The 22,545-nt window shown below is 44.0% G+C and overlaps 1 protein-coding gene across 5 annotated transcripts in view; it reads right to left on the reverse strand.

Annotated features, from left to right (window-relative positions):
* Positions 1-241: 241 nt before the first annotated feature.
* The window catches only part of FGF13 (fibroblast growth factor 13), a 264,985-nt gene continuing 242,681 nt past the window's right edge, over positions 242-22,545 (reverse strand). For 3 of the 5 annotated variants that reach the window (XM_049827213.1, XM_049827210.1, XM_049827212.1), the window contains 2 exons: positions 5,678-5,876; positions 243-4,413 (listed from right to left, as the gene is read on the reverse strand). In XM_049827213.1, the coding sequence (XP_049683170.1) occupies positions 4,277-4,413; positions 5,678-5,876 (336 nt within the window). In that variant the 3' untranslated portion in view covers positions 243-4,276. Of the gene's footprint in view, positions 4,414-5,677; positions 5,877-22,545 lie in introns of all 5 variants that reach the window. The other 2 variants (XM_049827214.1, XM_049827211.1) reach the window with 1 other exon arrangement.

Here is a 22,545-nt window from a genome sequence, read left to right on the forward strand (position 1 = left end):
CCTGAGCTCGTTACACCGTCTTTATCCCACTGGAAAACCTGGCCCGTGGGCTGGAAACCAGCGGTGGGGACACCAGACGGTGCTGCAGAAGGAGCACTGTTCTTCCCTGGGATAACTTGGAGCTGTTTTCTCCAAGTAGGGAATTGTCTTCCATCGTGCCAGCGATGAACATGGCTGAGCAAGTGGCTACGGAGATACAACCATGCTATGAGGTAGCATGAGGTAAATTAAAAGAAAAACAAGAAAAAAGAAAGATCTCTGTGATACAGAGATGAGCTCTTCCCCCCCTCCCTCACCCCAAAACCAGGCTAAGCAGGTGATGCCCAAGTCCCCTGCAGAGACCTCCACGAAAGCAGCTCTGACAGGTGGATCACAAAAAGGCAGCAATTTTGCCTCGTAATAGTTGTGCTCCTAGCAGTATTCCTCCCAATTTCATGGGTGACCTGTTTTCTTTTGGGTTGGCAGGTAGTATTTGTCAGCCTTTCGTAAGGTCTCTGCACAGCCCCCGCGGTGGCTCAGGGCTTTGCCAAGTGAAGCCCAGGTGCATCAGAAAGCTGCTGTGGCGGTTTTGCACCTCCGGAGCCAATTCCAGGCCCGTGGTATGCTGCGGAGCGTGGGCAGCATCGCCGGAGAGGCAGGGACAAGAGAAACGGCAGATGAAAGGCATCAGCCATCACACTGGCAATAACGGAAGAGCCTGAGACCAAGCCTTCTGCAGATGCTTAGTGGCTCACAGCCAGCTTGGTTTCATACCAGCCCCTGGGCTTTGTCCTTATTCCAGATATGCATCTTACTGTACTCTGCCACTATACATGTGGAAGAGCAAAGTGGGTTGGCCAGCGGCTATAAGTTTTCTATTGATAGACAACCATCAATATGGACATTTTCCCAACATCTAGCAGATTTCTTAAAGGAACGTATTATACAGGAGTCATCTGCTTAACTTTCTAATTTATGGGTGCTGAAGGATAAAGAAATACTCTGGAGTCTGGCTCCTTAATCTGGTCCTGTGCTGAAGCCACGTTCTTGTCTACGCAAGAGACTTTGCTGGCTGGGTCAGAATATCACCTTCACCTCACTGTCGCAAAGGCATGTTTAACTTTATTTCTCCTTATTAAATCCCAGTCGATGGCTCCAGAGACTACATGTAAAACCCTGGGCATAATCCCCCACTTTGCTCATAGTGTACATGAGCTTTTGTCTACTATCAGGACTCCATCAGGAGTAATGCCCTTTCAGTCCACAATAATCTGATGGAAAATCTATTGTTGGAACAGAAATTTAACATAATTATCAGAAGCAGCTGTTTAGGGCTCATCTATCACCATATCTCTCTTCTCATCTCAATCCAAGAGTGGCCTTTGTTAGCTTGGTATATTAGAAACCTTTGAAACTAGGGACTTGGCAGTGAATGCTCACAGCTGATGCCAACGTCAATACAAAAGATGGGTCAGACTGCAGACCTCAGAAGGGACAATTTGTGAGATGAGCATTTTTCTTTTGCTGCAGATGACCTTCAAGGTTGGAGGTACTGGGGATGGGGAATAACAGTAAGACTGCAGCTATAAAGCAAAGCAGCAGACCTCCAGTTATCTTTAGGATAGTAAACGCTTGGCATTGAACTAGCTTTGCCACACATATATCTATTTTTAATCAGGTTTTATGTTCCTAAGACACTTGGACTCCTTTTTGGAATGTGCACCTCGGTAAGTTTCATGTTTGGGGTTGCGAGGGTTAAGAGAAACGTTCCACAAGGGCATACCACACTTAGCTGAAAGGAACAGATGCTCCAGACCCGCTGAGTTATCAAAACCTCTGGAGCAATCACAGCCACATCTTCAATTTTTAAGGATTTCTATGGCATTGGTTGTGCTCTCACCTTCTTCACCCTTTGGAAAGGGGCAAGCTGAGGACCCCCAGGCCCTCCGAAGGCCAGCAAGGTGGTGGTATTTGGGGAGGGCAACACCCTGGGGAGGGCAACACCAATATGGGAGCCCAGCAAGTCAGAGCTCTTTGCCTACTATTTGCCACAAAACAACAAATCTGGGGGTTCCATCTGAAACGCAATCTCCTTCCCTCCTCTCTCAGCTCCAACCTTAAAAAAGCTGCACTGTCCCAGCCTAGTCCGAGGTCTAATTCCAGCTTGGTCAAGTGGGAGGCATGCAGAACAGACAGCAGAATACCTGATTCTAATTTGAGGCTAACATTCATATGTAGCTTTTGCCTCCATTTCCATTATTCCCTTCCAGAACTGGTTCTTCAGCCACCCGTGATGAAAACTTGTTGCTCCTAGGACTGCTTGAAACACCTTGATGAGTGAAGCTCACCTGTCAGAGCTGCCTAGATGTTGTAGATGAGAAAAGTTCTCACTGATGTTTTTGGAGAGAAAAGGCAGCAGAGAGGGATGTTTTCTCTCCAGAGCACGTGCACAAAGGCAGGAGGCATGGGAGCCTTTTTCCTCGAGACCAGATAAAGCCGGCCCCGCAAGCGTAGCTGCAGTGATGCACAGCAAACGCCGAGCATCCTCGGGGTGCCACCCTGGCACAAGCAGGGCTTGACTTACCGGCTCTCTTTGGGACCCCCGTACCGAGGGCTCTGGGGAGGTGTGCTGCGAGGTAGCGCTACGTGGCTGCACTAAGGAAAGTCTTAACGGGGAGGGCAGACACGCACGGAGAAGCTGGAGAAGCTCAAAGCAGAGGAGTGCAGTTCACTGGGGCTCCAGCAGCGCACGGCAGAGGGGCCGTTACCAAGACTTTGTGGCACTTAATCGTCACTGTGTTTTGAGTATCTCGGCTGGGCATGTAAGACCAGTTCTAACAATATCCAAAAGAAAGAACATGTTCTCATTTGGATGGTGTACGGCATTACAGGGGAATAACCCATTACACAGAAAGACTTTGAACATTAATTACAGCATCTTTTATAACTTTATAATTTAACTGCCAACCCTTTCCCTTGAAATTAATCACGGATGTACATCATATAATCAAACAAGCTTTTTTAAAAAGTACATCTTAATATAAATAGTTTATTCAGTGCATGGTTGTGTATACAACAAATAATAAACAACTCGTTTGTACGAGGCAGAAAACTGCCTGTACAGAACTATGTCAGTTTTGGAGCACAGAATCCAACAATGATTAATGCACAAAATCTTACACATCATGCAACTCTATGCCAATATTCCAACTTTCTCCCATGCAACAGACATGATGACCTAAATGGAAACCTAACTACATTTTTTAAACAATTGTTTCCAATAGCATGTATAAGTATATGTTGTTTAGGGGTAACCTGTCCTAACGCTTCCTCCTACACAATATTCACGTGCCCGTTACAGTGAAAGAAGGACTTTTACAAATAAGACGTTTCTTATAAAAAAATTAAGTCACCTTAATTCCACAGTTTCTGTCTTTAGAAAAGAAGCCACAACAATAGTTTAACATGACACACAAAATGGAATTAAGAGAAATCTACACTGGAGGATAATTTTATCCCTTTCTGTTAACTTCCACTGGGATAACAAAACAACTCGATTCCTACAGACTGGGGTTAGCACAAGAACTTTACCAGAAACTACAAATCTATAAAAATTTATATTTCATTGTGTTTAAAACCACAAGAACACTGTTTGCTTGAGCCTGAGACACCAACTCTCAGTTCCAACCCTGAATTTTTAATTTTTTTTTTTAAAGACATAGCTTTAAAGACCCATTGGAGTTCAGAAATCAAAAAGTTGCACTATTCCAAATTAAAGGACATTTTTTTATCAAGCCTTAGATATAAAACGGTAAGCCAAGGAAACAACAGAGTTTACATATTTGTTTTTTGTTTGCCCCTATAAAACATACAAGCATTAAAATTTCCTTTGAAGAGCAAAAGTGGTCTTTTTCTGAGTTGGAAAGCAAATTCTTATCAGCAGTGAATGCTGTGAAATGTTTTTGTTTCGTATTCCACAAAGCATAGGAGAGAGAGAGAAAGAGAGAGAGAAGAAGAGAGAGAGAGAAAGAGCTGGACATTTCTTCTCCAAGATTTATTCCGCAGTTATGTTTGCTGGCTATCCAAGTGCCTTGTGATATGCACAAGCATATTCTACATTATTGGGGTATATCCTTTGACAACCAGTAGATCTAATGGCTGATAAACGAGTGACCTATGCAAGTTCGGTGGCTTGTCCTGGGCAATTGAACGTTTGGATGAAAGACTGCTAGTAAGAATTCAACTGCATCCAGAGGTAAGGTTCTGTTTAGAGAGCACTTGGCTTGCCTGAACCTGGCTACGTTGACTCGTTTTGGCTCATGGATTTACCCCCATTTAGCACTCCTGAAACACTTCTGCTCTTTGTTGGGGTCCCACTTCCAGATCTTGAGAACTCTGTGAGATCGTGGAGAGAAGGCTCTTTGTACATGGCCACTGCAAAGCAAAAGAGAGGCAGCACGTCAGCACACATCACGAGCTACTCAGTCTGTTGGTGCAAAGTCCGGCTGTGAAACGTTGGGATTTGTCGTTCAGCAATATGCAATGTAAGGAGTGAATGAAAGAAATGTAGGAAGGAGACCTCTTCCACTCCAAACACTCCCCAAGAACCTCTGATGTCCGTTTCAAGGGAATGACATTTTAGAGAAGGGAAAAAACACAGCTCCCTGCCTCTCCCACTTAAATCACCCACCTGCCCACTGCATTTACAAAATTCTGAAGGATAGACCTAAGCTGATGTAAATCAACATTTCCTTATTAATGGTGAAGGGGCACTGTCAACAGCTGTGATTGACCTGTTACTAGCATACATAGCCTAAGCAGATAGGTGCAAAAATGGATTTTCAGTCTTCTGTTTGCTTTGTTTTCACACACATTAGAAGTGAGGATCAACCTCAACATCAGTTGCCTAAGAGCTAGTCCTAAATGTAGACTGCCAAACTAGTCCGGCATCCACCCAGGGCCATGCACCTTTGAAATATCCTCTCTGATTTCAAAATGACACTGCCTTAAAAGGCTACCTAAGAGCATAACCCAGAAGTAGAAGGCTTCATTCCTCTTAAGGAAGGAGCATACGGAAGCTAGTTCTTTTGGAGAAAAGGAGCACCTCCATACATCAACTGAGATCTCCCTCTTTGCATTGACCAAAGAGGGAGCCAAGTCTGATCACAGTCCTGATTCAGATCCTTCAGTTAACTGGGATGACTGTACATCCTGGCTTTTAATACACAGCGGTATATATATGCCACATGCATTGTTACCTTTAATGTCATACGCTGATGCCACATTAATTGTGGTTCAATAAGCACTGCACATTACAGCTTTATCTCAGGCAAAAATAGACAAACAAATATCCTGTAACATAAATCACAGACTGACAAGCTATACAGCAAGTCACTGACGGCCTGTCAGCAGATGTTTGAGCTATTCCAGGTAGAGCCTTCATTATCTGTAACGGAGACAGTGTGGACTTTGGGCACAAAGAAACTAATACATGTATTTGGTTAGATCAGAGAAATGCAGAGATAACGTAGAGAAACCTAAGAAATGCAGCTCTGGTGACATTAACAGTGTGTTACAGAACGTTATACTCCTGTTATATAAGTAGCTTGAACCCTTCAAATATGCATGCACAGCAATTAAACATCTCTAACATAAGATAATGTCAGTTCAGATAGATGGAGCAAACCCAAGCAATTACCTTTTAATGGTTTTGGAAGAAAGTGTGCTGCAGGTTTATTTTTCTTCACGTGGTTTCCTTTCATTATCTCTCCTTCTTTGTTAAGACCCAAATACCAACCCCGGCCAGACTGTTGCTGTCTGTAGATCATTGAAGAATACGTCACGTAGTAGTTTTCAAATACTGATTCTTTGAACTTGCATTCAGGTGTAAAATGTTCCTGTAAGAAAGTAACAGATCAATATGTGCAGTGCTGAATCTCATATCAGTTAATGAAAAAGCATCCAATATTCATTGCTTTCCTGATGGTTAGAAGACATACCTCTCACCCTCCACTATCCAATTATGAAACACAGGCTCTAAAGTATTAACAAAAGAGTAACACAATTTGAAACCCGTGAAATGACGCTGTGAGCAGCTCAAAGTAGCATAATAAAATCTTTTTGAACGAGTAAAAAGTCTAAGTGAAGAATTATTGATTGACGCGACTAATGGATATTAGGCAGACACAGCCCTGATGTCAACCCCAGGGGACCAGCTGTGGTCCAGCCCCACAGGCGAGAAGCAAGGCCACGTAATGCCTTTGCGCATTAACTGCTGGCCTTAACTGCCTTTGAGGAAAGTGCAATAAAAAGTCAAAGCCAAGATGCCATGAGTAAATGGTTACTTCTCACTAACGCAGCAATATTAAGCTAGCTTGTAGCAGCTGCCTCTTTGGTCTCATCTATGCTCTTTCCCTGCCCAGCATACCATCCAGTGAAACCAGTTGTCGGAGACCCACTGCAGACATTGGCCTCTGCTCTGGGACTGGCAAGAGTTAAACAGTACCACAGCTGAAAGCCTATAGGATCAAGCTTTAGTCTTCACGTTGAATTGCACTGCTTCTTTTGGGGAGATGGTATTGGGCTGTTAAAATGAAGAGCAATAATCCAGAAGAAAGACTTTTTCTTCCTGCCAGTGGTGTGACTGGCTTCCACTGTGCAACGGTCTTGACTCAATCAAATACCTTTTGGCACTATTGCCCAGATTCAAAAAAGGATAGAGACATGAAACATGGGTCTTAGAGGGATCTAAGACCAAAATGCCAGTCCTGCCAGCACCACTCAGCTGCTTCCTAATGCCTCTGGGTGCTGCAGGTTTTTTAACGTTAAAAGTTCTGACAATATCTCACCTATGGACCCCTAAAAGTCCATAAAATATGAAAGAGGAAGGGCTTGGTCTGGTGATGCAAATCTTAATATCACAATCCTGCCTGTCATCGCACCGCACAGCAGCCTCTTGTTTGCTGGTCCTTCCTTGTGAAGGCAGCCAGCTTCAGTGGAGCTACCCTTGTACTTGAAGTATCCTACAGTGGCATGAAAGAAAGGAGGAAAAATTGTGCTTGCTTATGATTCTAATTTTGATTAAAAAAAAAAATCAAAGGAAATTAAATGTCTCAGGAGCTTAAGATGTTCATATCTAGTTTCTCAAATATTCTTGTGTGAGAAAAAGATGGTATTTAAAAAACCAAACCACTGTGCATTTTCTGCACATCTTTTCCCATTTTGTCTTCTCATAGGAGAAAGAGAAAACCTCCCATCCTCTGACTGGCATTTGCTTCAACAAAGAATGTGAAGTAAGCAATTTTCTTCTTTTTTCTTCAAGCTAATTGGCCGTTATTTAGTTAATTGACGATTGGTTTCAATTGCTGTCAAATGGGGACAGTCACTGCATTTTTGCAAGATTTCTAAATACAAGCCTTCCATCACTCCACCCTGCCCAGCGCTAGCCATGTTAACAAAGACTACTGCAAGTGTATCATCCAATTAGCAGCAAAATGGAAAACTACAGTGCTCCCACTGGAAGATTATGGTTTATGTACAGTAATTTGGAGCTGTTTCGGGTACAAAAGGCCTGCTTGTACACAGCAGCAGAGGGTCAGATTGCAAACAGAACCGGAACATTTACTCTGGCTCTCTTAGGAAGCAAGTTAACCTCGCTCTGAGCAGCAGGAGCCAACAGCCCACAGAGTCTCTTGAAACAGAGGGACAGAAACAGTGGGGAGACAGAAAAAAAGACACTAAAAAACTCCCTCACCCCTGATTTTTCCCTTGCCTGTGAGGCTTGTGATAACAAGCTGCAGTGGAAGCGCTGCGCTGCTTGCTGTAAGTGAGTTTGCGGTTGAGCCCACGTACAGCCAGACACCGGCCTGATGGTGCACACCAGCCTGACAGCCATCCCCCCTGAGCATCGCAGACAGTAATCCCCTCCCTGGAGCATCCTGCAGTTCAGCAATAACTACCACGGTGGTGATTTCTCATGACAAACAGCGGAAACAAAACCACCTCTCTGTAACGTGCTCAGTTACCGTGACAAATTCCCTCCCCATTTTTCCAGCACTAAAGCAGACCACCTCATTCACCTGACTGGCTTGGCACAGAATTGTGCCTCTTTGTCTTGACCGACATCTGCTTAATTCCTTGGCTGCAGCTTCAGAAAGGTGCTGCACAGTGGGAAAGGCATCCTCCTTGCCAAATAAAAGTAGATCCCACGTGAGCTGTTTGCTGAAGCTGAAGCGCTCTGCTTGCTCCTGAATACTAAGCCGCTGCTTACCTTTTGCAAAAGGTTGTTCCCACCCATCACTTGCTTTTAGTTTAATCCAACATGTGTCTTTCCTACTCGTTAAAAAAAGAGCTGGGGAGGAGAACTGCAGAGAGAAGCTCTGAATGAGGAATGCTAGCAAATGTGCTCCTGATTTGAGGGCATTACAATTAAAATGTACTTTTCTGAGCTTGGCAAGTCCGCGTGCCAACCCAACTGGGTATGGACAGGACTTCTATCAGCACATCCGTTCAAAATACAGTGCAAATTGGCCATTATGTTATCTTTGCTGGCAAATTCTTTAATAAGGTACTGAGGAAGGGCAAGTTAAATTTGGGAGAGGGCTGAATGCCCCAATTAAAACTGATCTTTCCTAGCTCATATAGTCAATCCTATGGAAAATTTATAAATAAGTATTGAATTCTAAAGCCAGTTTTTTCCTGTCTCTCAGCTGTCCTCTTTGTCCATCTTTGCAATGAAAATAATTCGAATGAGTTCCAAGAAGTGCAATATTATGAATATATTGTTACACAAACCAGATGAAAACATAAGTATTTGTGTGAAATAGTATTTCAATCTCAGCTTAATTCAGAAGTCTGGGAAGATGGCACGTATACGACAGTAAACTGCACTCACCCAAGCCCCTCACACGTGCACCCTAACAATGAATGAATGAATGTATGAATGAATGAATAAATAAAGTGCTGGATTCACTGTAGTCATGACTCAGCCAAGCAAGAAGATGAACTGTCAGGAGCTTCTTCTTGGCTTTGAGCTGATCAGCTGAACTACTGAAATGTTCCTTCATGAATAGATCTGCAGCTGCATTAAATATGTGAAAAATAATTTAAAAAGAGTAATTTGGTGTATGATAATATGGTAAAAAAGTCTTGTAGCATACACTTAGAGTGGCTGTATTTCCAGGCAGCTGACTAGATTATATCTAAAATAATTCAGTCCCTCCCATACAAATACTGCATTACAGGTATTCCAAGGCTGAAAGCTAAAATACTGTAAAAGTGAAGCTGGAATTCTTCCTGCTCTAATCGTGCAAAAGCCATGTTTCAAGCCAAAGACCATCTAAATTATCAGCCATCACACCCACCTATAATGCAGGACTGAATATTAATTATTCTGGGCCCCAAATTATTATGATGCAGGAATTCAGACTTCCCATAGACAGAAAATGGGAAATCTGCTTTTAAGAAAGGTATTTATTGTCTTCAAGTTTCTGTTGCATTATAGAGGCCTCTCGTCAGGATGGCTGTAGGCACAGTGCACATAAGGAGGGCAAAGACGTTTGTTCTCTGCTATTTACTGCAAACTGTATTTGCATCGTGGATACCATCAGCAGGGGACATCACCAAATACTTTACGGAGTAGTAAGTTTAAGTCATTAGTTCAATACTGAGTTAGTTTGTTCAATGTTTGTATATCACTCACTATAGGTTGAATGTCCTGCAGCTACCCTACAGCAGTTGACCAGAACAATCAGAAATGTTATTCAGATGGATTTAGTGCTAGGGGCATAAATAAACAAACAAGAAAAGAAAAATTAACTTTGAAAAGTATTGGGGAAAAGTATTGGGTACTTGGGAAACTTGGAAAATGTTCTTACATATTGAGCATATAATTATGTTCCATGTGATCAATGACTTTGCTTATGGGATTTATTCTTTATTTTCTCCACCTAATGAAAATCAGATTTTTTTTTTTTTTCTCCATATCCTGATTTCTTTCAGGACTATAATGTAGCACAGGATTCCATTCTATAATCATGAATTTTTGAAGGAGCCTCTTTAAGGCTCCAGAGTAGTGATTTTCTGCGCCACTGAGCCTGCCTTTTTTTATTAACAGAGATTGATTTTCTCCATCTTGGCATGTGAAGTTCCAGGGTGTATCCTCTGGATCATCACCCTGTAATGTGCAGTGATATCAACAGCACAAGATGTGAATACTTCCAACTTTAACGTTATCAGAAATAACAGCTTTTAGATCACCAGTGGGAGAAGACTCTCTGAAGAAACCGGTATTTCGTGAAGCCACCAAAAGCTGTTTGCTATAGAAATGGAAATTTACAATTATCTTGAAGCAATTTATTCTGGATCAGATATATTACAGTTCCCACAAATACGTTCCAATTCCACAATATTGCCCATTTGACTTAAATTCACCTATTTTGAGGAATCTTCGTGATTTCAGTGGGAGCAACTCACAATACATGAATATGTACAGGTCTTGTAGGACCATAATTAGGAAGACACTTTGACCATGTAGAATCACAGAATCATAGAATCACTTAGGTTGGAAAAGACCTTTAAGATCACCGAGTCCAACCACTAACCCAGCACTGCCAAGTCTACGACTAAACGTAATCGTGACTGTATACAACAGTTGCCAGTCACAGTAAAAGACATGCTCATCAAAAAGCGGTGTTTGCTTTTGAAGACACGCTGTACCAGTGCAGTGTGGAGCTTCATTTCGGCTACGCCTCTTCCAGGTGAGTTCTCATAAAGACATCATAGGTAGCACAAAGCCCTCAGGAGGTGCTTTAAAGCTGAACTAACTGCTGCTAGAACAAAAAAATACTGCTGAACAGGAATTTGTGGAAGGCTGTCATTCCCCTTGAGTTCACTACAATCTGAAGGCACGTGCACTGGTCATGCAACCATGCCAGGAAGAAAATCAAATTCAAAATTATATAGAAAAAGATACATTAAATTATTTCATCAGGAAACCTACTTACTGACAAGAGTGATAGGAAGGCACAATTTTCCTGGAAGGTGATCCCAAACAGCTCCATAGCATGGAATTGCCTGGGATAGTGCAATAAGCAGGAATTTACCAAGTGAAACATATCCTGTCAGGGGTGTGTAAATTTATTTAGGACAAAGCTTCTTGGAAGAGTAAAATGGAGCCCAAGGAAGCAGCTGGATATCCAGCATCTGCAGAGTAAGATTTTTGGTTGTCACTAGGTATTCTCTGAATCTATGAGAAAAGTATTGAAAAGACCCTGTAATTATTCCCTTGGCGTTGTTCCTTTGTACAGCAAATCAAATGCACAAACTCAGGGAAAAACACACGCAGTGAACTGAAGCAGAAATCATACTAATTACGAATACAGAGATTTAGAGATTTAAGTTTTGTTCATTCCTCTTTTTCTAGCCTTCTTAGTGACACAGTTGTGAAAACTTGTCCAAGGCATCTTTGCCCAGATTTTTTAAGTGGTATTTAGGCACATCAATAAATACCTATTTAAAGCTTGGTGCGTCACCTCTCAGCATGCTCTGCCCATGGAATGGATGTACTGCCTGATGACCCCAGGGAAAAAGACTCAGCGACTGTAAACAATGCTGAAATTTAATTGAGATAGGAACTATGCATGATCATATTATTGCTCCCCTGTCTTTTGGTGATGCTTCACTTCTATGACTCTGTTGATTAACCAAAGCACTCCTTAATTGGGGCAAGAGAACTAAGGCGTGATACATACAGAAAGAAGACACTCTTCTGAATACTGCAGAGGAAATTAATCCTGTTAGAGAAAGCTTGTAATGTCGTTTAAAATTTCTGCAAGATGCCCAGGAGAACACCTCACAGATGTCAAACACAGGTCCCTTTCCTAATCCGTCCCACAAAGTCATGAGATGTAATTTACTTGGTATGAATAAGAAAGACAGAAGATCCACTTTGCCCCCAAATGCTTCTCTTCTGCATCAGTGCTTCTGCATCATATGCACCTCTGCTGATCCTGGAAGCGTGGTACAAGGAAACCTCTGCAATTACCTGAATGATCAAGTCCTCTATAAATATTTTAATACCTTCTAATGCTTGCACCTACCCTTTTATAATTTCTGTGGCTTTTAGGCACCAGTCCTAGTTCAAAATCAGTGAAATTCTAATAAGATAAAAGAAGAAACTAGTCTTTAAACATTGCATGTTTTGTGAAACTTGGGAAGGTTCATTAAGCAGTAAGCGCCTGTCAAGTTATCTGAGGGCTCTAAACCAGACCAGCAGAGAAGATCAACACATGTGATACAATCCTACTATTACCTAGAAGCTGTTTTTTAAATCATATTTAATTTTTATTGTTTCACACATACAGAAGTCCTCTTACTGCTTCAAAATCTGTAAAGGAAAGCCTCTATCTTAATCTGTAATTAAGCCTCTTCGGAGAGAGATCTTCTCTACTAGTGTAAGTATGGGTTTGGGGTTTAAAAAGTGTTTTGGGTTTGTGTGGCAGGGTTTTGGTAGTGGGGGAGGGGCTGCGGGAGCAGCTCCTGTGAGAAACTGCTAGAAGTTTCCCCAGCTCCAAGTCAGACTCACTTCTGGCCAAGGCCGAGCCCATGAGCGACGGCGGTAGCGCCTCTGGGAGAACCAATTTAAGAAGGGCAACCTGCAGCAGAAAGGGGAGTGGAAGGTGAGAGAAACCCCTGTGCAGACAGCGAGGTCAGTGAAGAAGGAGAGGAGGAGGAGCAGGGGAGGAGGGGATGCCCCTGCAGCCCGTGGCAAGACGGCAGGCTGTCCCCCCCCAGCCCGTGGAGGCCCACGGCGGAGCAGATGCCCACCTGCAGCCTGGGGAGGAGCCCAAGATGGCCGGGACTCCATGGGACAGCCAGCACTGGAGCAGTCTGTGCCTGAAGGACTGCAGCCCATGGAAGGAACCCACGCTGGAGCAGTTCGTGAAGGACTGGGGCAGGGGAGGAGTGAGGAGTCCTCCCCCCGAGGAGGAAGGAGCGGCAGAGACAACGTGTGATGAACTGACCCCAAACCCCATTCCCTGTCCCCCTGCACTGGTGGGGGGGAGGAGGGAGAGAAAACCGGGAGTAGACTTGAGCCTGGGAAGGAGGGAGGGGTGGGGGGAAGGGGTTTTAAGATTTGGTTTTACTTCTCATTATCCTTGTTTTGATTTGACTGGTAACAAATTCAATTGATTTTGGTCCCCCCCCCCCCCCCCCCCCCGCCCCCAGTTAAGTCTTTTTTTTTGCCTGTGACCTTAAGTGGTGAGTGATCCCTCCCTGTCCTTGTGTCGACCCACAAGCTTTTCTTCATATTTTCTCCTCCCCATCCCACTGGGGGCAGGAGTGAGCAAGCGGCCTCGTGGTGCTTTGTTGCTGGCTGGGCTTAAACCACAACAAAAAGAAAGATTAGAATAACTTTCCCAATGTCTAGCCAAAGGTTGTATTGCATGATAAAACCCTCTAATTCATGGACTGTGCTCTCAGGTTTGGTCAAGGACTGGTTAACATCACTATAGCTTCTGGCTAAGGCAATCTCCAGTTGAAAAATGGGAGATGGAAGTTATCCTGCATGTTTTCCCTGTACTTCCACATTCTGATTCTTCCCTAGGTACGTGCCATCGATCATCTTTGTGTGAATTTGCTGGACCTTGGATCTGATCTGCTACAGCTTCTCATGATCCTCCATCCCACATGACTGCGTCAAGCAGAGGAACTAAACCTTCCTGGCTGAGCAAAGCACCAAGAGCTACCCTCCGAGCAGGTCAACTGAAAAGCAAGAGCTGCCTCAACACATGACCTGCATGGACATTACAGAACACAGAGATGTTGGAAAAGATGTGCTCCCTGAAAATGTGCTGGGAGAGATCCTGCCGGCTCAACCTGAATGAGAAATGGAGTCATTTTACATCACCGAAGGCAGGTGAAGCGGGTAACTATCTATACCTAGCGCATTGGTAGCTCTGCGTAGTGTATGAATACCCAGAGCCCACTGAGGCTGGCAGCTCATTTCAGCAGCCTTGGGATCATGCCAGCTGGTGAATCCTGCTCCCATTCAAAGCTACAGGAGAACTCCCTTTTCCTCTCAGTAGGCTCACGATTTTCCCCAGAGCAGCCAATCCTTTTCCTAATTTTCCTAAGCTCATTATCTCTGTTGCCTGCGACAGTGGCTTCCACAGGTGAAGCCAGCACTGCAGAAAACATATTTAAAATGTGTCCATTGTTGTTTTTTATCATAAGCAAATTTCTTGTCTTATTTTTCTTACAGCTTTCTTTTCTCAGCTTTTAATTTTGGAAAACAGCACATAAAAGTACCCAGTGTGCCTCTTCTGTGCCATTCATTACCCCACATCCCTCTATCATGTCTCTGCTTATTCATCTCTTGTCTTAACTAAGCGGGCCTAATCTTTTTACATCTCTCCTCATATGAAAGGTTCTCTGTGCCTCCAATAATTTTCATTACCCTTCACTGAATCCTTTCAATTTTTTTTCTCTATCATTTCCAGAACCGAAACACAACATTTAAAAAGAGGCTGTACCATTAAGTTGCATAACAGAGGTAAGATATTTTCAGTCATTTGTCTTATGACAAAGTAAAACGGTCTTTGCCGTTCAGCCTCACTATTGTGCATTCGTACAAAAGTTCTCTATCTTTTAAGTTGTGTCTCTGATAAATATGGCCCAATTTTAATGGTATTTCTGACCCTCTGATCAGTCAGTGTACCCAAGCTTAAATACTAAAGGAAGGGAGAAGGAAGCAAAAGGCAGATAGCACAGCTTTCTTCCCCAGAACTAGAGCCGAGAGCCCCAAAGATGCTAAGCAACCTATTTTATAACATACCCATTATTACACAGATAACCTGCCAGCCATTGCAATCAGATTTCTAGCAGTTATAATTGACATCAAATCCTGGTATTGTCAAATCTCTCTGACACAGCTGTTGTGCAGGATGTCCTCAGCTTGAGTGTGTCACGCACTACTTTTAAAAAAAATACATCTAAGTTGAAAAACTCCTTTTAAAGTATGGGGCCCACGTTCTGCTTTCAGTTAAAGACTGCCCTGCATCCCACTCGTTTTAACGGCCAAGCCCTGAGCCTAATGCCATTCACTGAACATGGCCAGTGGCATGAGACGCTGAAGGTGAGCACTAAGAGGAGCCTGAGCCTTAGGAGACACCGCAACTGCCTTGTTTTGAGTGAACTGCTTGTGGTTTGTTCCTCTGAGTCGCTAACTGCTTGCCAGATCTCCCTTTGGCTTTGTATGTCACCGCCTCAGTGGGACACGGGGACAGAGAAACCATGCAAAGCCCCGTATCTTCCACCAAGCAGCAACAAGCTGCAGCAAGAACATGCCGAGGAAAAGTCGCTCCATCAGGCAGACGAGTGTGGCCTGAAGACACATTGCTTTTGTCACAGCCCAGCCGCTGCGAGGAGGAGATGTCTGCGAGCTGGCAAGAGCAGCCGAGAAAGAAAACACATTCCTGTCCCAGTAGCCCTTTTACACAATTACTCTTGTATTCGTCTACATGATCGCTGCCACTGGGGGAAACCCGCACTGCTGCTGCTGGGGCTGCAGAGCGCAGGGCGGCAGCCGTGGGTTAATTTGCTCCTGGAACAAGGCGACTTGGCCGGAATTTGTTAAAACACCACCTGGGAGCGAGGGGCAAGAAGGCAGCACAACCTTTCTGCTGCCACATTGAGCGTCTTGGCCGTACCATCCCGAAATGCTGCTTGCGGTTATGTGGGCCGTGAGGGGCTGCAAAGCCAGGTAACCTGGGATGGGGTTCAGCAGGCAGCAACAGCCACACTGGGGCACCCCTGGCCTCAGCAGAGAGGGTGGGAAGCGATGCTGGAGCACTGCATCACCAAACGCTCGCCTGCCACTTTTGTGGTCACAGCTTTTTGGGCACCGGGGACCTCCCCAGACAGGCTCTGCAGAAGGAGCAGGGCTAATTAGAAGAGTGTGGGATTTACTGCTGTATCCTAGATACAGGACATCAGCCCTGGGGTAAGGAGATGGAAGAGATCTCCTTCAGACTGTCACCCATGGATTCATGCAGATTTATCTTAAAGTGCTGAGAAACAATAATCTCATCAGTGTTTGCAGCAAGCTCTAAATCTGCCTGCTTAATTACAAGCAGGGACATGACCCTTTTAGCAGCGGATGCTCCTAAAACTCCATGGAGAAAAGGAAAGCACGCAAAGGTTTCTCTTTTTGGGGGGAAGGGCTGTTGAATGAACAACAGTCAGAACAAGTGGTACAGACCTTCCCGTGGGAATAGGTGATAACAGGGAATGCTGTTTCTGTGGTAACCTGCAACCTGGCTGAAAGCCTGTCTGTACAACTGCTGTGAGTTACGAGGAGTAAATCGATGTGGAAGTGCTCTCCTTGTCCTTTGCTGCTCTGGTGAGATGCCACCCTATGTTTCTGATGGCAAACTCCTGGAGGCAGTGCTCTTCCACCCAAAAGCTAGGCAGGTATCTCTCCCAAGCAGAGCCTCAGCTCAGCTCAGACCTCCCCAAGCTACCACCAGCCGCCTCGCTAACACTGAAGAAGAAAGATGGGGTCCACCCCAGAGGAAGCGCTTAGAGACAGATGCTGCTGAACGAGCTCTTTGTCTGCACAGTAGAAATTGCCTCTGCTCACTGACTGCGAGAAGCTGCAAGTGGAAGATAAATAACAGTATGAGCTGCAGGAGAAGAAATAATGCCACATTACATCAAACAGGACCTTGCTTCACTGTCAGCTTAGACTCTATTCCGCACGAAAGGACAGCCCTGCCATTTGGCCTCTATATTTTATTAATGTGGATGCATATTTATGGTGCTATGGATTAGCCGATACTTTGGCGTTCAATACCATCCTTTTACGCTGGAGTTCTCGGCAAAGGCATTTGTCCTGTCTGCTGTTAAGCCTCGTGTGCAGTTAGCAGTGCTCTCGGACAGCTGCTCTTCTCTCCCCAGACCATCCCTCTGCACTGCCTGGGCTGGAATCACTGCCGTAGAAATGCCTCACCTATACCAATACTACAAAACATGTTTTGGGAACCCACTGTAAACCTCTGTAAAGTACTAAATGCAGTATAGTCTTTGGACTGGCATTATATACTACAAATAATACTAATACCAAACTAATAGGCCTATTAATTAGGTTTTTATTCTGCAAAGCACTATACTGCAAGCTTAATTTTTAACATGGGTAATGTCAGTGTTGGGAAAGTTAAGCAGGTCATTACACTAAACGAAAGCAGTGACTCTTTCAGTACCTGATCCAAAATGTATTATGACCAAGGGAAATACTACCCATGCCTTTACTGCATTTTTGTTAGCTTTCTAATGTTCAGGTACTCTGCAAAGAAGCATCCGTCTTGCTTTAAGAAATCAAGGATGTTAGGTATTTGTGTCACTATTAATTCAGCTTACTTGCTTACTACAAAGTGTAAATAAAAAAGACTGAGCTTAATACTGATGGGAATGTCATAGGTTCAAGGAGCTGGTTAGCTCCACCCTGACCAAACCAGCAGCTCTGTATGACCAAATGGTAATGAGACCTTTTCAAATGAGCTTGATTTACTGCAATCCATTTATTCATGAATGCCATGGATGGATGTCTTTCAAACCTCAGTAGTTTAACAGTGCCAGGGCATTACTGGCAGCCAAACCCTGCTTCTTGATATAGAGCAGCGATGCTCTTTGGAATTCCTCCGCCCTCATGGCTCCCTAAATTACGCTGTTGAACATATGCTGCTAAGAGGATCTCAGAGGGATGTTTGTATTAGATGGCAGGGTAATTGTGGGATTTAAGAGATTTCAGATGGCAAAACTTTTAATAACAAGATAATAGAGGATTATACAGGGGAGATGAGATCTAAGAGTGACCCTTTATTTGAGAATTGATGCTGACTGGCAGAAAACATTTGTTTCAGCAGGTAAAGACCCCATCTAAGAAGGGACACTTATGCAGAGAACAGGCTAAATTTCTCTCCGTAAATGACATACCTGCATTTCTTATAAACAACACTTTGAGTGTCAAATTAATGGTAATTCAAGTTTGAGGAAGTTTTCCAGCACCTTGCACACAAAAAAACTGTGCAGCAGAGCAGAGCCCAGCCTCCCCTGCAACAAGCCCAGGAGCACATACATGCCTGTGTGTAATTTGGGGAAGTCATGCACTAGCATTTAAAACCCTGCATTGGTCTAACAAGCAAGTTGGCACCACGTAGCTTGAGCAATGGGAGGCTTCATGTTACAGTCAGCGCTCAGACTGCAGTGCACTCTCCAGCAAAGCCTGAATACGTCCCAAGGAACAGCTCAGAGGAGGAGGGCAACAAACAGCCACTTCCACGTCTCATCAGCCCTTCGGAAACCAGGCAGAGTCACAGGGAAACCTCACTGAAACATCAGTCAGGTCCATAAAGCTGCTTCCAAAATACAGTTTCTTTGGGTTTTCTAGTTGTTACTTCTAAACAGCAAGCCACATAATGCAGAAAGAAACCAACATTTCTAATACCTCATTTCCTGATGAGGCTATGCCATTAACATCTAAAGATTGGGCTGAATATCGTATGTCCTCTTAACAGTCCTCCGACAACTGTCCTAATGAAGTTAAGAATACATGCTTTCTTTTCCAGAGATTTATGGGAAGTTTTCTCTAAAACAAATACACGGTCTAATAGGAACCCCCGTCCTTCCAACAGACAGCCAGAGCACAGCGATAAGCTTATAAAGCTCTGTTTTCCTTCCCACACAGTGATATGGACTTTGCGAGGGTCTGTCATTTGGCTATTTTATGACTCCCTGCTGCCCCTGGGCTGTGTAACAGATTACTCTGGAGCCAGACTTTTGGGAGACACCGTGCTGCTCTTGTCTAAGCAGCAGAGGAGACATGGGTCCCTGGTAAAACACTTGCAAAGCTAATTTAAACTTGGAAGACACCCAAATGTCTCTGTGAGGTGCAATTTAAAACCCTAACCTAAGATAGCCTGGACTGCAATCGCAGATTTCTGGGAATGGTGTGGAACAGTTCCTCCATGAGCCAAATACTGCAGATCTCTGTATTATAATATTTCGACAGGAGACCTGTTGTCATTCTGAGTTATCCCACAGAGAAAAAAAGCAGCAAAACAATAAATTCAAACATAAGTATGACTGCTCCCTGGCTTACACATCTGCACCAGCAAGTCTGTCAGACTTCCTGAGAATTTGAGTCAAGGAACATTTACGATCTCAATCTCAATCGCAAACTCAAACTCAATCTCAATTTCTCTGACAATGTTACCCGCTGAACAGACAGAGAGCTCCCTGAAAGGATTTAGAAGGGTTCTAGTGCAGAGAAATCTTCATCCCTGAATCCTACAAAAAGTTGAATGGTGTGAGCATTTTGATTTTAAAACCAAACCTTGTTTCTCTGCTACAGAAAGTAATTTTAAGCACAGCTAAAACAAAGAACTTCTGGAACTAGATTAACAGATGCCGTGGGTTGTCTTGCGAGGAGGATTCTGAAAGGTAAGTCCAAGGCTTAGTTTGAAAACTACTGTTGTATTTTATTTTTTTTTTTAGAATCTAAACTGCCCTGGATCAACTGTCCTTCTAAAATCTGGTTATCTATTTCCAAGTCAGCAGATAATAGCTGGCTGCAGCCAGCCAGGCAGAGAGCAGAATGCTAAACCACCCTGCAATTGAAAGTATAAAGGTAAGACTGTCTACCAGAAAAGGTGATCATCTTTCAATTTACCCACTGGTTGATCTTCCATTTCACTGTCCAGGGCAACCCCTTGTTAGTATAACCTAACAAGCAGCAAAAAAGGCTGAGGGAAGAAGGCACAGCAGACCAAGGATTCAGGGGAAATGCTGATGAATCCCATCACCTGCCTACTGAAGTCTGCACAAGGAATATGGGCTGGCAAATTCAGAAATGCAGTTTTCCTGTAGGCAAGCAAGACTCCTTGGACATCTTTGGGCTTTGAGGGTTTTGAGGCTAAACCTGGGGAGACCAAATGGGGTAACGAAATGCCATTTAAATTCTACCACTGAAATAAAAGTCGGACTACCAATGGAGTAAATGGGATTCATCTATCTAAATATCCCTGAGGATCTGAGTCCAAATCTGGACCTGTGTGTGCAAGTCCAAGCTTTGATTCATCTCATCTACCTTCAGGCACTTCAAAGAAACACCAAAGTTGGGAGCTGGGTCAGTCTGGGATTTTCCTGTCCTCAACGAGCATAGTGGGGATAAATTACCCCTGGAGAGGCTAAGGGAGCATGGATCTGCCGTGTTTGACTCCTACACCACAGACCCAGCTCTGCTAAAGCCTCTGGTCCTTTCTGAGGACACAAACTGAGCTGCAGAGACACTGGCCCTGGCCCTCCTCCAGTGCTACTGGGGCGGTGCGGCCAGGCTGTGAGCTCTGCTGGAAGCCTCGGCAGGGCTGGTCCATCCCAGTATGCCACGGCCCAGCAAGAGCAGCACAGACTGTCCCCAGGTGGCCCCAAGTTGCTGTCCCCCATCACAACACGAGATGGGTTAAGTGAGCTTTAATACCAAGTGTTGTATAGAGAAGGATTTCAGATCTGCTCTTGCCCAAGCCAGGGAAAGTCTGCCCCAGATCAGCCTTGGCATCAGCAGTCCAACTGCTGAAATGGAAAGAAATTACCTTGGGTACATCTGAGGTACAGTTTTTGCTTTGCAATATTTACAGGGATTTCTTTCCCCTTCACTGGAACAGCCCCCAAACCTTACAGTCTTATTTTGGCAAAGCTCCCATTGAAATGAATCACAACTTTGCCTGAGTTAGTGCCCCAGGACTGAGCTCTAAATTATTAAAAGCGAATGATATGTAAGAATTTATGTCAATTTTCAAAACAGCTCAGCAAAGGTAGACAAAAATCCTTCTTTGAGCCTAGTAGAAGGTACGTGGCTGAACTCCCAGGCTGCTTTGAAATCTCAGCCCTAGCTTTTTAGTGAAACGCAGTGCCTTTTAAACCTCATATTTTAATCATCGTACTTCTGTACAATGCAGAACTCTCGCCTTGTTTCTTTGGTTCCAATACAACCTCCACCATTACCAACTTTGCAGTGTAAGCGAGCCCCTTGTATCACAAGCTGACGCTCTCCTCGTGGGGAAGCTGTAGGCTCGTTCCTTTTCTCCCTCTTGCAAAACGATCCACTGTATGAACAGGCAAATGTGCCTCCCCAGAGCGACCTGTCGATATCCCTTCTTGTTCCTACACGGTACCTTCAGGGGACTCGGACTGAACATCAAATATTGCTTTAGGCATTGCGTTTGCATTTGTAAAATTAGCCATAGGTACAGCAGCATCTGTAGCTCAATGGGTAATTAACTCTTCCCTGGATTTGGGGGTTTAGTCTGTGCCACCTGCACATCAGGTGAGTTGGTGGTGTTTTGCTAAACTGGAAGCTACGTACATCAGACTGGGGCTGGCAGAGCTCCGGGGGCCCGGACTGGTAGTGACTGATTTCTGGGGTACGTGACTTGCAGGAAACCTTCAAGAGTGACACCCCAGGCCCTTCATCCCAGCCTCAGCCCTTCACCACGTCCACACGTGTTCGTGTTTACTTAATTCAGCAACGCCACATAACAATTATCTTCTTATCAGGGATTCCTAGACTTTCATTAGAGTGGAATGTTTTTATAATTATTCCTAACTGGCTTTGCCTAGGATGTCTGAGTGCAGATTAATTGAGTATACAGAGTAATTATTTTCTTTCTGTAGGATATAACAGTTTGGCTGCTGGTCTCTCATCTTTTTAAGCTCAGATTGGTGAAATTCAGCTCTTTGCTTCAGTGTATCCCACCACTAGATGTTTGTTATTGAAAGGCAGCTTCTGAAAACACAGCCACACGAGCACAGAATACAAACTGTAAAACGATGTAGAAGAAACAGATTAATTTCTTCCCTTAGATTTTGCAAAGCCATTACCTGTTTTTGAATGACATTTCCAATTCTACACTGGGAACTGTGAAAGCATTTACATAAGAATGCAAAAATGCACACATTATCACTGCAGGAAGCACTTAAAATTTAAGATAATTATATAGTATGGAAACGATTTCAAAGGACTCAAACAAAATAACAACTAATTCTAGAGAGTCACCCTTTAAGATGATTACTACTCTGCACTACCGCTGATCTCTCACTAAAAAATCCTTCTCTTTACAATTATATGCACATTATAAATTCCTACTTTGTTCTTCCACCATCAAGCTCCTACAGCTGCCACTGACAAATTTGCATTCTCTGAGAGCTTAACTAGACAGCCAAAATATTCACACTGTGAATGGAGGTAAAACACACTGTTGCCGTACTCAGATGCAATCCTCCCTTCACCTTTGCCTTACGCTGGGTCCTTTTCTGGGGGTTTTAACACCTCTGGATTTAAAGCTGCTCAGGTTGAACCTGGGGAAAGAGCCGCGGGCAGGGGCATGTGGCAGGGGGATAACGGCGAGTCCTGTGTCGGAGGAGACGGCTGATGCCCGTCCTGCAAACCCACAGAACTGCATTTAGATGCAGGCGGAGAGTTTGCAACAGGGACGTGGGGAGGATTCCTTT

Source organism: Accipiter gentilis, chromosome 24 (assembly GCF_929443795.1).
Source record: "Accipiter gentilis chromosome 24, bAccGen1.1, whole genome shotgun sequence".
Lineage (NCBI taxonomy): Eukaryota > Metazoa > Chordata > Aves > Accipitriformes > Accipitridae > Astur > Astur gentilis.